Genomic DNA, 15477 nt, shown 5'->3' on the forward strand with positions numbered 1-15477 from the left:
CGTCAGCGAGGTGAAGGGCTGGGGGAGGTCCGACTCAGCAACATCTGTGTTATGGCACACACTTTTACTGAAACTGAAACTATGATTTTGGAGTGTCTGTAGACACACCTAAGACATATATTAATGTGGAAAATACATAGAAAAAAGTATTTTGCATAGTATGTTCAATTTAAAACTTCACTAAATCAGTTGTAGCTCAATAACCTTCCATTTCATATAAGAGTAAACACTATATATTTATTTAGTTTTTAATGTCAATTATTTGTGCTGTTTTTTGGTTCCAGATTATTTTTATCTTCCCAGTACCTATTCAGAAACCTGAACTTGTGTATCAGCATTTACCAAGTAAAGGGTCTGAAAAATTATTTTAACTGTACACTGCTGCTGTTTACTATTAACCATGTATGGAAGTGATATGAGTGCTGTCATTGTTGCATGACATGGCTCAAGTTAAACCCTTTGTAAGACATAAACAGATACATGATTACCACAATTTCTACACCAGTTGTCCTAACGCTGGTGCCACCTTTTGTCTGGTGGGACATAACATATTGTCACATTGCTTACGTTTTATGTTACACTATTTACCGTAAATCAATTCTTCGCCACTCTATAACACTAGTTGCGACTTGCCAGTAGCTGCACAGTGCAACTGCTTGTGTAGGCTTCACTCACTTCTTGCCTAACTTGCACACTGCTGCCACTTTGCCTTGAAAAGAGCTAAACCTTCTCTGATTCCCAAAAATATTAAGGGGCATAAATTCACGTAAAAACACAATATCCACAATGCAAATCAATTTAGAGAACATAGATATTCAAGCCACAGACGAAGGGAACCTGCCGACATGGTAATATCTGTATTTTCAAACACAATGCATAGGAATAATAGTAGCAATAAAGTGTAACATTTTCAGGCCTACCTTCAGGTCTTCTCTGCAAGTCTCCAAAAGGAATCGCTTCCTGGGTCCATGTCTGCTTCCTCTGCAATGGCTGTCACAAGTCAGGAGTCAACTAGCTAGCGAGCCAGAAGGCTAAACAACCGGACTGAAAGATGCTAACTTTAGCAACTAGCCAACTATCTTGCAAAGGAAACTATGCTTATCTTTTTCAAATTCAATTAAGTGTGTATTTTCACACGTTTGAAAAGGGAATTGAATCACGGCAGCGATACACCGTTGGCCTACAGGGCCGACATTAGTGCGCAATAGAGTGCGACATACTTGCCTACCTGCTGCTGTCGCAGGTGTACAGGGTACCTGCCTAGGGTACCTGCCGGTTTCATCCAGTAACTTTTGGAAGAAACCAATAGGGAAAGGGGGGGGTGAGACTTTTGAGGTATAATCTATGACATAAGTAGAAGAATATATTTGTCTAATTGTTTAATAAAAATATTCATAACCAGATATTATGAAACATAATAGCAATATAATATAATATAAAATAAAATAAAAAACATTAAAAAATCCAGATGTTTAAAATCTGGTGGGGCTCGTGCCCTCCCTTGCTTGAATGACCGTCACGCGTTTGATTAAATGAGCGTTCTTCTCTGCACGTGTGAAATTCAACAGAATGGCTGAACAGCAGAAGGAGCATGCCGTGGAGTTGGACCACAGTCAGTTTTGCTGTGCAGTATGTCTGGACCTGCTGAAAGAGCCAGTCACCATCCACTGTGGACACAGTTACTGCACAAGCTGTATTGAGGGATGCTGGGACCATGAGGAGGAAAGGGGAAAGTACAGCTGCCCTCAGTGCAGGGAGACCTTCAATCCAAGGCCTGCTCTGCGGAGGAACAACATGCTGGCTGAGGTAGGGGTGATGGTTGGAGAGTTTTTGAGCCACAGTTGATTTCTCACTGCAGGCCATCAAGAGCTAAATATATATGGAGTTTGTTGAAGGAAACTATATTATTCAAGTAATCAATACAATCCCTGACACCACTGAAACATATCACTTATAGCTGGTTAGAAATTGTGATTATATTGGTGATAGAAAAGAGGAGGTCATCATGGCTTTTGGGTTCTTCAAAGCATGTGTTATGTAATCTGGTAACATGTACAACATTGTAAGGGGAGATTTCTGTGGGATGAAGGAGTAACACATATGGGCATTTTTCTAGCAAGAGTTGTAACTCACTTACNCCTACAGGGCCGACATTAGTGCGCAATAGAGTGCGACATACTTGCCTACCTGCTGCTGTCGCAGGTGTACAGGGTACCTGCCTAGGGTACCTGCCGGTTTCATCCAGTAACTTTTGGAAGAAACCAATAGGGAAAGGGGGGGGTGAGACTTTTGAGGTATAATCTATGACATAAGTAGAAGAATATATTTGTCTAATTGTTTAATAAAAATATTCATAACCAGATATTATGAAACATAATAGCAATATAATATAATATAAAATAAAATAAAAAACATTAAAAAATCCAGATGTTTAAAATCTGGTGGGGCTCGTGCCCTCCCTTGCTTGAATGACCGTCACGCGTTTGATTAAATGAGCGTTCTTCTCTGCACGTGTGAAATTCAACAGAATGGCTGAACAGCAGAAGGAGCATGCCGTGGAGTTGGACCACAGTCAGTTTTGCTGTGCAGTATGTCTGGACCTGCTGAAAGAGCCAGTCACCATCCACTGTGGACACAGTTACTGCACAAGCTGTATTGAGGGATGCTGGGACCATGAGGAGGAAAGGGGAAAGTACAGCTGCCCTCAGTGCAGGGAGACCTTCAATCCAAGGCCTGCTCTGCGGAGGAACAACATGCTGGCTGAGGTAGGGGTGATGGTTGGAGAGTTTTTGAGCCACAGTTGATTTCTCACTGCAGGCCATCAAGAGCTAAATATATATGGAGTTTGTTGAAGGAAACTATATTATTCAAGTAATCAATACAATCCCTGACACCACTGAAACATATCACTTATAGCTGGTTAGAAATTGTGATTATATTGGTGATAGAAAAGAGGAGGTCATCATGGCTTTTGGGTTCTTCAAAGCATGTGTTATGTAATCTGGTAACACGCACAACATTGTAAGTAACACATATGGGCATTTTTCTAGCAAGAGTTGTAACTCACTTACTGCAGACAAATTAATTCAAAAACCTGAATGAGTGGAGAAAAATGAATAATGCAGATGCTTCCACGCAGGTGCACTGCAAGTGGTCTAAAGATGGCAGCTTCAGTCAGAAAGATCATTCAACTGGCTACAGTGTTTCACTATAGGAACAGTGACTATGGAAATCAATGGGAAAGACATCAGTAAACGGGTTTGGAAATTGTGGTTGACACAGCACGCACGTGATGACTGATGGATCAATAAGATGTAGTCAAGGAAAGTGGTTTGTTTGTCTGTATAAGTTTGCGTACCCAAAACTAAGGCCTTTTTAAAATATTTTTGTTCAATTCAGATATGTTTTTTTATTTCTACAGTTTCAAAAACACCATCTCTGAGAAGCCATGTTGGTTTTTGTATTTTTCCTATTCTCATCAAACTTTGTCGGAGAGACAAACATCAGTATCAGTTTACCTGAACCATGAGAAGTTGGTACTGTGTATTTTCTGAACAGACCTAGATTTGAAAACATAGATTTGAAATTCCTAAACAAGAGTGCTATTAAGAAACCCATTTATTTGCACCTATATGATATCAATCATTTCCTTTTTAAATACAATCTTTAATTGATTTTTGAGCCAATATTTAAGGTCTAATGAACAACATGAAGATATTAAAAATAAAATAAGGTGTGGAAGCATCTTTCAGTCATTTTCATAGGACCATATATGTAGGGTAGCTAGAAGGAATGTGGAAGTGGCTTTATGTATGGTCATTTAGTGTATGAAGTTCCAGTGTCCTTCCATGTTCCCTTCATAGATAAATACATAGTTAAAGGCATTGTTTTACCTCTAGGAAAAGAAACATCCACATTGAAGAAGCAGGGTCCCCTCTTGTCTCTACTTATATAGGTCTACATATATACTTGATGTGGTGCTAATCTAATACCTTGTGTACAATTTAGATAACTGAAAACTATTATCCTTAAACCATATAACCTCAGGACTGAATTGGTTGCATGCTTGGTGCTTTCTTGATGACATGTAAGGGCATATACTGATGATTTAACTGTGTGGACATGTTTCAGCATGCATATCGGTACATACCAGAGATGCAATACCCATGTCAAATGCCCTCTTTTCCAGTGAGCATCCTGAAAACATGTTTATCCTTTTAGTTCTTGCAACTCCTATAAGACAGGAATTCATTAATCATTGAGATACTGAGGCAAAAAATATAATCCTATAATGCACGATTTTCTGCCACGGGTAAAATATGTCTAAAATCTGTGTCTATTTTGAAGGTAAAACAGAGAGGACATTGGCACTTTGTAACATTTAATAAAAGTATATCAAGCAATATAGCATTTTTATGTGCATACCTGTTACCCCACATCCTATGAAAATGGCTAATTAATGTCACCAAGTCCTGCAAGTCATGTCACCTACAGTATTTCTCACCGCCTTCTCTTTTTTTTTTTTTATCATCCCCAGGTTGTGGAGAAGCTGAAGATGACGAGCACCCAGCAGGCTTCTCCCTCTGCTGCTCTGGCCTGTGCAGGTCCAGCAGATGTTGCCTGTGATTTCTGCTGTGGGACCAAACCTAAGAAAGCCACCATGTCCTGCCTGACGTGCTTGGCGTCTTACTGTCCAGCTCACCTCCAGCCTCACTACACCGTTCCTGTGCTGAAGACGCACCAGCTGGTCTCGGCTACGATCCCACTGCAGGACAAGATGTGTACCAAGCACAACAAGCTGATGGAGGCCTACTGTAAGACGGACAAGAGGTGCATCTGCTATCTGTGCACTATAGATGAACATAAGTGCCACAGGATCATCTCAGCAACAGCAGAGAGGGCTACGGAACAGGTAGAAACAAAAAATGCAGCATGACTCTTGAACAAAAACTGTAGACCAAGGCCTGCAGTTAAACATCTTTTTCTAGTTTTTATTACAAGTAGTGATATGTTAACACAATGTTCCACTAACAATTTCTTATAGGAAATGCTGATTGTGAGACTAAAGAGAGTCCAGAAGAGAGAAAAGGAGAGAGAAAAGGAGCTGAATGAGCTGAGTCGAGCTGTGAACCATTTCAAGGTGTGGAATCTGTGCACATCGATCCCTCACAACATTAAAACCTCACCCGTTTTATTAAATAATCTTTCAGTCGTAGTTACAGAGGGTCATGCACAGTATGTATGCATAATTTGTATATACAGTACCAGTCAAAGGTTTGAACACACTTTGCCATTCACTTGAATGTATTTCTCACCATCTTCCTTGTTATCACTTGAATGGGAAAGTGTGTCCAAACTTTTGACCAGTACAGTATATATGTATGTACAGTATATAGTACAGTATGTATGTGTATATATACTGTATATGTGTACTTGTTGATTCAGTTTGTCGTGTCACTGAATCTGTTTAAAAGGGGAAATAAGTTACATGTACAGGATCTAGATTTTTGTGTTGGGCCACTGGCTTTCTGTCTGAGAGGCTACTGACTAGCAGAGGTGCATATTTCAGCTAGGTAACTCTTGTAACTTGTCATACTCCAGGAAGACTAGCTGCCAAGGACTTTGCCACACAGAGAGCATATTTTAAAAGAAATCTTGTTGTTTTTTCTTTGTTTAAACAGAGTTGTACCCAGACTACAGTGAAGTCCTGTGATAAGATCTTTGATGAGCTGATCTCCTCCATAAAGAAAAGACGCATTTTGATGACGATGCTAATCAAATTCCAGGAGAAGACTGCAGTGGCTCAGGCTGAAGAGCTGCAGCTGCAGCTCGAGGAGGAGGTCACCAAGCTGAAGAGGAGAGACGCCGACCTGGAGGAGCTTTCTCATACAGACGACGACATTCATTTCATTCAGGTACCAGACGCTGTCAGTGTGGTGGAGAGCAACTTCATGTTTTTTTTGTTTGTTTATTTATTTTTTTTTTTTTTACATTGTATACTTTTTATTTACTTATGTCGGTTCCACATGGCTGAGTAATTGTTGCTGCTCCTCCATCTGTAACTGTGAAACTAATTTTTCTGGCTGGCACACATGGCTTGATGCATTGCCCTAAAGTGACATCTGCTGGCCACATTTTGACATTACAATGTATGATGACTGTACTGGAATATCTAGATTGATTTTTTTGTCTTTCCTCTGGTGTCTGACTTACTGAACTTCCTTCAGACTTTCCAGTCTCTCTCCACCTCCTGTGAATCTCCAGATTTGCCAGCTGGAGCTGTTGTTCTTCCTCAACGTTCGATCGGAGCTGTGACTGACCGCGTGTCTGAGCTGAGAGAAAACATGGAGAAGCTCCTGAAGGACACATGGCCTGTGATCTCTGCCACAGGTACCTGACAGAAACATAAAAGCAGTTACATGGTGTTTTTATTCAGGTCCGATGATATTTAGGTTTGTCGTTTTCCTTTTTGTTAGTGGGTGCTGCAGATGTTGTACTGCCGCCTGTGCCAAAGAAGAGAAATGAGTTTTTACTCTGAGTAAAAGATTTAATCCTCTGCAGTTTCACAATACACTGATGCATTGATAATGAACTGGATATCACAAGGTTAATGTTAATATTACCTTTGCTCTTCCATCAGATTGCCGTCCTTTAACACTGGATCAGAACTCAGTCTACAGATACTTGTCCCTTTCACAAAAAAACAGGCGGGTGACTCGTGAACACTATGAGAAATATTATTCTGCTCACCCAGACAGGTTTACAAATGTCACGCAGGTGTTGTGCAGAGAGGGATTGTCAGAGCGATGCTACTGGGAGGTCAGTTGGAGCGGTGGCACTTGGTCAGTGGCAGTGTCGTACAAAGACATCAGCAGAACATATGAGTCCGAGTTTGGAAAGAACAACAAGTCATGGAGTTTAGTGTGTTCACTAGGCTGTTATGTTTTCCGACACAACACAAAAATTGAGTTGGTGTCAGGCCCTAACTCCTCCAGGATCGGAGTGTTCCTGGATTATAAAGCAGGTACTCTGTCTTTTTACAGCATCTCTGACACGATGACTCTGCTCCACACAGTCCACAACACGTTCACTCAGCCTCTCTATCCTGGCCTCGGGCTGAAGAGTGCTGGATCTAGTGCTGGACATTATGCAGAACTGACGAAGTTATGGTGATCAGATTTATATTGAGGCGGGGGTTTTTGCTACAAGTGGCCCTCCAATATAACTGGATACCATGTGATAGATGAGAGGATGTGATTTTACAGGAGTGACCCTGATTTTCTGATCCTGCTAAAGCGCTTAAATATAGTTTTTGCCTTTTTTGTTGCAGAGTTTAGTCTGTAGCTTTCAGTAGCAACAAGAAATGCTGCAAAAATTGACAAATATTTAAATGAAAGTTGGTAAAACTCTGCAGCTTCAGTCTAGCACTTTGAGTAACAAAAGGCCCAAATAAACCAGTATCCTCGTTGCAACAGCTCAAACAGTTGAGGTAAAATGGTAGAGAGGTGTGTGTTGGTAAACACATGAGTTAACTGAGTTTTTCCTCTCACTTTTGCTTTCTCAATTGAAACTCCTCGCTCCTTGGGGTTTTCAGATATTTCACATTAACTTTGCTGAATTTTATGGACTTTTAAACTATGTGTTTGTTTTGTTTATGTTAAATATGTTTGGTTGACTTATTGCACTGTTTTGCTTTTTATTTGTTCTATTTTGATTGCCTGCTTTTAAAATACTTAGTTTAAGATAAAATATGTTGCTCAGAAATGGTGGCACTGTCATGAATCAGTTTGTCATCAGTTACTTCAAGCTATATGAGCCAGGCTACAACTTTAATTGATATTATGTTTTAAGTTATTAACATTATCTGGCACATGTATATGCAGAAGATTATGTTTTTGATATTTTTTTAAATAAATGATTGATTGAATAAATAAATAAATGCATACACACAACTTAAAATGTATGGTTTAGATTTGTGTCTGTTCTGTGGCAGAAAAACCTAAAAAAGTGGATATTATTATTATTTATTTATTTATTTTTTTAAGTGTAAAGTTTTGGAGTTTTTACAAGGAAAGGCTCAAGTACTGTAAAACTTCTCAACAATTGTCAAAATTATTTGCCACATTTAGCCATTCAAATTAAATGTTTAATTTTTCTGCAGGGCTGTATTATTAGTGCAAAGCTCATAGTGTAGTGTAGTGGTTGTCTTCTGTTCGTGTTGAATGAACAGTCACTTAAAGAGTTTAAAATCTGCCAAGAGAGCAAGCAGCAGTTTGAGGGCGCGTTACTTCCTGGAAAAAAATAATTGATAACAGAAGTAAATGCAAACTGGGTCATTAAAATGAAATAGAAGAGAAATGTTACACTGGCAAGACGTTAATATAATGTCAAATGATAAAGGCTGTCGTTTTTCGATATTTCAGTGTAGCCTAATATGTGGGCAGAATACAGCGTCCATCGTTTGTAGCACTGAAGACGGGGATTCCCTGAAGGTGCCTTAAGCTAAACTGTGTCACACAGTCTTGACTGAGCTTGTAACACTAATGCTGATATAATGTCGTTGATATGACTCAGTTAGTTTGGTAAAATATAAAAGTTAAATAGATGAAAGAAGGTGAAAGTTTTAATAGTTGTCGGACTTAATGTGAACAGGCACAAGGATGAGTTGGGGCAGTACCACTTGACTGAAAAGCCCCGCCTCAGTTAGTTCCATTTTCCGTTCTCAGTTTTTTTTCTTTTTTAAGAAAAAACGAAACTTATGAGCGTTTTTCTCTGCACGTGCGAAATTCAACAGAATGGCCGAACAGCAGCGGGAGCGCGGAGTGGAGTTGGACAACAGTCAGTTCTGCTGTGCAGTATGTCTGGAACTGCTGAAAGAGCCCGTCACCATCCACTGTGGACACAGTTACTGCAGAAGCTGCATTGAGGGATGCTGGGACCAGGAAAAGAAAAAGGGAAAGTACAGCTGCCCTCAGTGCAGGGAGACGTTCAACTCAAGGCCTGCTCTGCGGAGGAACAACATGCTGGCTGAGGTAATGGCGCGCAAAGTAAAAGTGCCGCGAAAACAGTATGTTTAGATCATTTTAGTTTTTCGTACAATTCTAAGAAAGAGCTCAATCATACAGCCGTCTTTATGAATACACTCCATCCCCGTAGGCAGAAGGCAGTGTGGGATTATGAGGTTTATAAAATATATCATGAAAGAGGCTCGTACTGCATTCTGAGTGCAGACTCTGCATGTTTTCTGTGCCATGTACTCTGTTATCTGAAGGATGAAAGCTGTGTTACACACAGGCTCTGTTAATTTGCATCTTTGATTTGGTCCCTATGAACCTAGTGGTGGATATTAAATACAAATATTAAAGACTGAAGAAGATACAAAAAACTCTGGAGCAGGTTTAACTATGACATCATTATGATGGCAGGCTTGGTTGCAGTAAAACAACTGGTGTAAAGATTAATACAGTCCATCGGTTCAGCTAATACTACTATTTGTTTGTTTTATTTTTATTTTTTTGAATGGCAAGAATTACTCAATATTTTGGCTCCTAACACCTGGAATCTATAGAAGAAAAATGTGCCTTTTTCTTTTTTTCATTACATGTGCTGCCAGCATGAACCACACCTATTGTGAAGCCTGAGTGGACGCACACTCTATCTGAGGGAAATCAGTATTTCTCACCACCTTCTTTTTTTTTATCATCCCCAGGTTGTGGAGAAGCTGAAGATGACGAGCACCCAGCAGGCTTCTCCCTCTGCTGCTCTGGCCTGTGCAGGTCCAGCAGATGTTGCCTGTGATTTCTGCTGTGGGACCAAACCTAAGAAAGCCACCATGTCCTGCCTGACGTGCTTGGCGTCTTACTGTCCAGCTCACCTCAAGCCTCACTACAGTGTTGCTGTGCTGAAGACGCACCAGCTGGTCTCGGCTACGATCCCACTGCAGGACAAGATGTGTACCAAGCACAACAAGCTGATGGAGGCCTACTGTAAGACGGACAAGAGCTGTATCTGCTATCTGTGCACTATAGATGAACATCAGACACACTGTATGAGCTCAGCTACAGCAGAGAGGGCTACTGAACAGGTAGAAACAAAAACTGTCGTCAGACTTTTAAAAGAGGCCTGCACTGAAACACATGGACATGTTTGTTATTTGTAATATTTATCCAGTTTTTATTATCAGTGGTGCTTTGTTGTTTTGATGTGACTGAAACCTTCACAATGTTGCACCAACGATTTCTTTCAGAAACAGCTGATTGTGACTCAAAAGAGAGTCCAGGAGAGATTCCAGGAGAGAGAAAAGGAGCTGAATGAGCTGAGTCAAGCCCTGAAAAATTTTAAGGTATGGAGTCAGTAATATGATCCTCTGTGTGTATTGACCACTACAGTATGGGGAAAGTCTTGTCCAGGTGTTTTGATATGTGGCAGGTGACACTGACCTCCTTTGTCTTCCTTAGTGGACAACAATGTCTGCATCAAAAAACAGTCATAAAAATATTACATATTAATATCAGTATATTAATATCAATTAATATCAGTCTGGGATAGGTCAAAGATTAGCAACAACATTCATTTTGATAAATTATTATTTATTGTGCAGTGACAGATTCGTTTTTTTATTTATTAGTATTTTGAGTACTCGGCGTATTATAGACAAATTACAGGAGGGTGAAATTCCAAAATTCCCCAAAAAATACACACCCTTGGAAAAATGAAAAGGACAAAAATGTCCCTAAGAATGCATAAGGGTCAATAACATACACTGAAATACTGTCTGACATTAATCCCTATATTAACTCCAGTCCATCAGTTTGAAAGTGAATGCTGTTTCCAGTCTAAATGTCAGGGCTACCTTTATTTGTACATAGTGGTAAAAGGATTGTGCCTTTTTAATTTTATTACCCTAATCACCTCTATAGATGTCTGTATTTAACTTGTTGATTCAGAATGAGAATGGATGAGATGAGAAGTAAAATGATGACATGTACAAGGTCCAAAAAAAAAATCTTGGTGTTTTTTCTTTGTATAAACAGAGTTGTACCCAGACTACAGTGAAGTCCTGTGATAAGATCTTTGATGAGCTGATCTCCTCCATAAAGAAAAGACGCACTTTGATGAAGCAGCTAATCAAAGCCCGGGAGAAGACTGCAGTGGCTCAGGCTGAAGAGCTGCAGCTGCAGCTTGAGGAGGAGGTCACCAAGCTGAAGAGGAGAGACGCCGACCTGGAGGAGCTTTCTCATACAGACGACGACATTCATTTCATTCAGGTACCAGACGCTGTCAGTGTGCTGGAGAGCAACTACATGTCTGTTTTTTTTTTTTTTTTTCAGCATTTCTATCAGTTGGTTAAATTTTTCAGTTCCACATGGCTGAATAATCATTGCTGCACAGCCAAAGCTCTCCCATCTGTAACTGTAGTTGCTTAAAACAAAGCTCAGTATTGCGGTTTTCTAGTACCTTAGAAAGTCGCTTGTGAGGCAGAATAGGTCTTGTATATTTGTGTGACACGCTGCTGCTGTTTCAGAGAAGCACACTGAGTCCAGAGAAGTTTCGTAGGTTTTAATGTAACCATTGGATAATACAGCGGCTTTACACGCGCCAATTTGTTGTTAAATGTGTACACTTGGCGTGGTGTATCAAAGCAAACAAAAAGAACAAAAACGATCATAAAAAACGGTCAACAAAAATTACGGCTACCTAGACTCGCCTCACTCTCCCAGTACAGGTGAAGCAGATTATGATATAACCTACCGGCTGTCAACGGCGGTGCTCATGTGACCCCAAACACTGCATATCCCCATGGCAACAAGACAAAACTAATCAAACACAAAATAAACGATCAGAACCAATATATGGCTCCTACACTCAGTTCTGCTCGGGTCATTTTTCTGGCTGGCACACATGGCTTGATGCATTGCCCAAAAGTGACATCTGCTGGCCACATTTTGACATTACAATGTATGATGACTGTACTGGAATATCTTAATTGATTTTTTGTCTTCCTCTGGTGTCTGACCTACTGAACTTCCGTCAGACTTTCCAGTCTCTCTCCACCTCCTGTGAATCTCCAGATTTGCCAGCTGGAGCTGTTGTTCTTCCTCAACGTTCGATCGGAGCTGTGACTGACCGCGTGTCTGAGCTGAGAGAAAACATGGAGAAGCTCCTGAAGGACACATGGCCTGTGATCTCTGCCACAGGTACCTGACAGAAACATAAAAGCAGTTACATGGTGTTTTTATTCAGGTCCGATGATATTTAGGTTTGTCGTTTTCCTTTTTGTTAGTGGGTGCTGCAGATGTTGTACTGCCGCCTGTGCCAAAGAAGAGAAATGAGTTTTTACTCTGTGAGTAAAAGATTTAATCCTCTGCAGTTTCACAATACACTGATGCATTGATAATGAACTGGATATCACAAGGTTAATGTTAATATTACCTTTGCTTTTCCATCAGATTGCCGTCCTTTAACACTGGATCAAAACTCAGTCTACAGATACTTGTCCCTTTCACAAGAAAACAGGCGGGTGACTCGTGAACACTATGAGAAATATTATTCTGCTCACCCAGACAGGTTTACAAATGTCACGCAGGTGTTGTGCAGAGAGGGATTGTCAGAGCGATGCTACTGGGAGGTCAGTTGGAGCGGTGGCACTTGGTCAGTGGCAGTGTCGTACAAAGACATCAGCAGAACATATGAGTCCGAGTTTGGAAAGAACAACAAGTCATGGAGTTTAGAGTGTTCACCAGGTGGTTATGTCGTACAACACAACACAAAAAGCGAGTTGGTGTCAGGCCCTAACTCCTCCAGGATCGGAGTGTTCCTGGATTATAAAGCAGGTACTCTGTCTTTTTACAGCATCTCTGACACGATGACTCTGCTCCACACAGTCCACAACACGTTCACTCAGCCTCTCTATCCTGGCCTCGGGCTGAAGAGTGCTGGATCTAGCGCTGGACATTATGCAGAACTGATGAAGTTATGGTGATCAGATTTATATTGAGGCGGGGGTTTTTGCTGCAAGTGGCCCTCCAATATAACTGGATACCATGTGATAGATGAGAGGATGTGATTTTATATTTTGACCCTAAATTTCTGAACGCGTTAAAGCGCTTCAAATATTTTTGTAGTTTGAGTAACAACATCCAAAGGCGCAAATAAACCATTTCCTCGTTGCAACATTCCAAGCAGTTGAGGTAAAAGGGTGGAGAGGTGTGTGTTGGTAGACACAGGAGTTGTTAACTGGTTTGGAGTTTCTTTCTCTCACTTTTGCTTTTCCAGTTGAAACTAAATCATTGCTCCTTGGGGTTTTCAGATGTGTCACATTAGCTCAAATATTAGTCTTTGCTGATGGTTTACTGAATTTTAAAACAGGACTTTTAAAAGTGTTTTTGTTGGTGAATGTGTTTCAGGGTATTATGGACCTCAGTGGTTATGGTCGATTTATTGAACTTAATATGACATACATGGTTTGCTTTCATTTGTTCTGTTTGGATTGTCAACTTTTTGGAAAACTTACTGGTTAAAATGTGTTTCTCAGAAATGGTGACATTGCCGTGTATATGCAGAAGATTGTTTTGGTTCATTTTGATCATTTATTTTAAAAGAAAGAAATGAATCAATAAATGCAATCACACAACCTGTAAATTTCTGGTTTGCATTTCTCTCTGTTCTGTGGCAGAGTCTGAACAGTCTGAAATCTATTACTTGAATATCAAATTTAATAAGTACATCTACAGTATCTTTTGCAGCGTAGTGTCTTTTAGCAGCAGCACAACATCGGGGTGTCCGGAGCTACTTGCTGTGTCTGAATTAATTGAATAATTAGATGAAGGAATTCTATGTAGGGAGAAGAACGTGGTGTCTCATTACTCTCCTTACCACCAGTTTATGTCTGACTGAAACAAATGCAATATAACACCACAGCATAAATAGAGAGGTGCCATTAAAATATTAATAATCCTCCTCATTTAGGTTTTAAGTGTAAAGTTGATTCAACTCGGCGGTCAGTTTGGATGCTGCAGTTTGTGGTGCTGTTGAAGCCTACACTATGTTCAGGTTCACACGTTTGACTCAAAGAGCTTGACAGTCTGTACAGCATCCGAAATTCATCTCATGTCTTAGCTTCATGAATAACAGCGTGTGAGTGATGTGCACAGTTTGACCACAAGAGGGCAACTGTGTCTCACTATATAGGCCGTTATCCTTTTCTGCTGTTCCTTATTGTTTGGATAAACAACTCAAATACAGTATGAGTCACTGCACAGGTTTCACCCATTAGTCACTAATAAAACAGGCAGGTGTGGTTCTGACTGTGTGGAATTTGTCTTGACACACAAGGACGCTTTCTGAAAAACAACTGCATCAGTGTAATAGACATAATGTGGGCTGAAATGTTTTGACCTTATTTTTATGCATTATTCCTCAAAGAAGACAAACTTTATTTAGTATGACTCCTGAAATGAATATTAATGATTATACTTAATATTAATAATCCTAAGGTTTAAGTGTAAAGTTTTTGTGTTTTTACAATGACAGGCTCAACTACAGTACTTCATAAAACTTCTGAACCATTCTCCAATTGATGTGCCACGTTTTGTGTCACGCAAATTAAAGTGTTTAATTTTCTGTAGGGCTGTATCATTGTTATTAGCTTTAGGCTCACAGTGTAGCATACACCCACAAACCTATGGAAAAGGTTAGTAGAGAGGGTAAGCAGCAAGAATATCATGCTATGAATATCCCATGCTTTGTCAATGAGCTCAGTATTTATTTTTAAAACAGGTTTGGCAGAGCACATCTCTGAATGTGATCCAATATTCATCAGGCTAGGAGGTGCTTTAATAAGACTGAAGCCACCATGCAGAGCCTGATAACAAGAGCTGTTCCACCCAGATAAAGTTTTGGTTCTTGGAAGCTTTCTCAGAGTTCCACACGCACCAAATAATGGAAGCTACTTTGTTCAACAATTTTGGACCTGCAGCACTTCAGTCTTGTCTCTGTAAGTCAATGGAGAAAGTCTTAGTGAATCTACCTGCTTCTAGTCCCACTAAACTCAGTCTACCTCAGTGTGACTGGAAAAGCCACAGAGGCGCTGCCCGACGCACGTCTTGATGTCAACATTGGTCTTATTATGATGAGAGATTTCCTTTCCAACACGCCACAGACCCTCAATACTGATGGGTGTGTTATGCTTTTTTTGTTTTGTTTTTTTTTTTACTTATTTTCTATGCGAATATGTCAGACATGATAGAAACTGAATAGGGAATGGTCTTTGCTTACCTTTCCTATTCTGCGCAATGTGACTGGAGAAGTGGTGTACCTGCAGCGCGTGACTCTCCAGTATGTTGTTGTGTCAGCAAAGTGAACTGGAGCCAAAAAAAAAAGATTCTGCTCCAGACAGTTTAAACATGAAATAACTTTATTATGCAATAATATTCCTATATTGTTAAACAGTTTCAAAGGTCAACTATTATTTTATTT

The 15477-nt window shown here is 40.1% G+C and overlaps 2 protein-coding genes across 2 annotated transcripts; both read left to right on the forward strand.

Moving 5' to 3' along the window:
- The first annotated feature begins 2528 nt into the window (after positions 1–2528).
- On the forward strand, positions 2529–7252 carry LOC111239962 (tripartite motif-containing protein 16-like). Its single transcript, XM_022769923.1, has 7 exons — positions 2529–2765; positions 4538–4912; positions 5045–5140; positions 5682–5915; positions 6228–6390; positions 6477–6536; positions 6641–7252. The coding sequence occupies exons 1-7, from the start codon at positions 2529–2531 to the stop codon at positions 7171–7173; spliced, it is 1698 nt and encodes a 565-aa protein (XP_022625644.1). The 3' UTR covers positions 7174–7252.
- Positions 7253–8786: 1534 nt separating this feature from the next.
- LOC111239972 (E3 ubiquitin/ISG15 ligase TRIM25-like) lies at positions 8787–12776 on the forward strand. The gene is made up of 8 exons (XM_022769935.1): positions 8787–9032; positions 9710–10084; positions 10247–10342; positions 11034–11267; positions 12035–12197; positions 12284–12343; positions 12450–12589; positions 12652–12776. Exons 1-8 carry the CDS (start codon positions 8796–8798, stop codon positions 12691–12693), a joined length of 1347 nt encoding a protein of 448 aa, XP_022625656.1. The 5' UTR covers positions 8787–8795; the 3' UTR covers positions 12694–12776.
- Positions 12777–15477: the final 2701 nt, after the last annotated feature.

The sequence above is a fragment of the Seriola dumerili genome, unplaced genomic scaffold (assembly GCF_002260705.1).
Source record: "Seriola dumerili isolate Sdu_G_001 unplaced genomic scaffold, Sdu_1.0 BDQW01006988.1, whole genome shotgun sequence".
In the NCBI taxonomy this organism is placed as follows: domain Eukaryota; kingdom Metazoa; phylum Chordata; class Actinopteri; order Carangiformes; family Carangidae; genus Seriola; species Seriola dumerili.

What these genes read in the sequence shown, in the direction of transcription:
- LOC111239962 (XM_022769923.1), top strand. Translation starts at nt 2,529, where the DNA reads ATGGCTGAACAGCAGAAGGAGCATGCCGTGGAGTTGGACCACAGTCAG. An exon ending in CAGAGAGGGCTACGGAACAG is followed by an intron (nt 4,913 to 5,044) that starts GTAGAAACAAAA and finishes AATTTCTTATAG; the next exon opens with GAAATGCTGATTGTGAGACT. An exon ending in GCCTGTGATCTCTGCCACAG is followed by an intron (nt 6,391 to 6,476) that starts GTACCTGACAGA and finishes CCTTTTTGTTAG; the next exon opens with TGGGTGCTGCAGATGTTGTA.
- LOC111239972 (XM_022769935.1), top strand. Translation starts at nt 8,796, where the DNA reads ATGGCCGAACAGCAGCGGGAGCGCGGAGTGGAGTTGGACAACAGTCAG. An exon ending in AAGCCCTGAAAAATTTTAAG is followed by an intron (nt 10,343 to 11,033) that starts GTATGGAGTCAG and finishes TTGTATAAACAG; the next exon opens with AGTTGTACCCAGACTACAGT. An exon ending in GCCTGTGATCTCTGCCACAG is followed by an intron (nt 12,198 to 12,283) that starts GTACCTGACAGA and finishes CCTTTTTGTTAG; the next exon opens with TGGGTGCTGCAGATGTTGTA.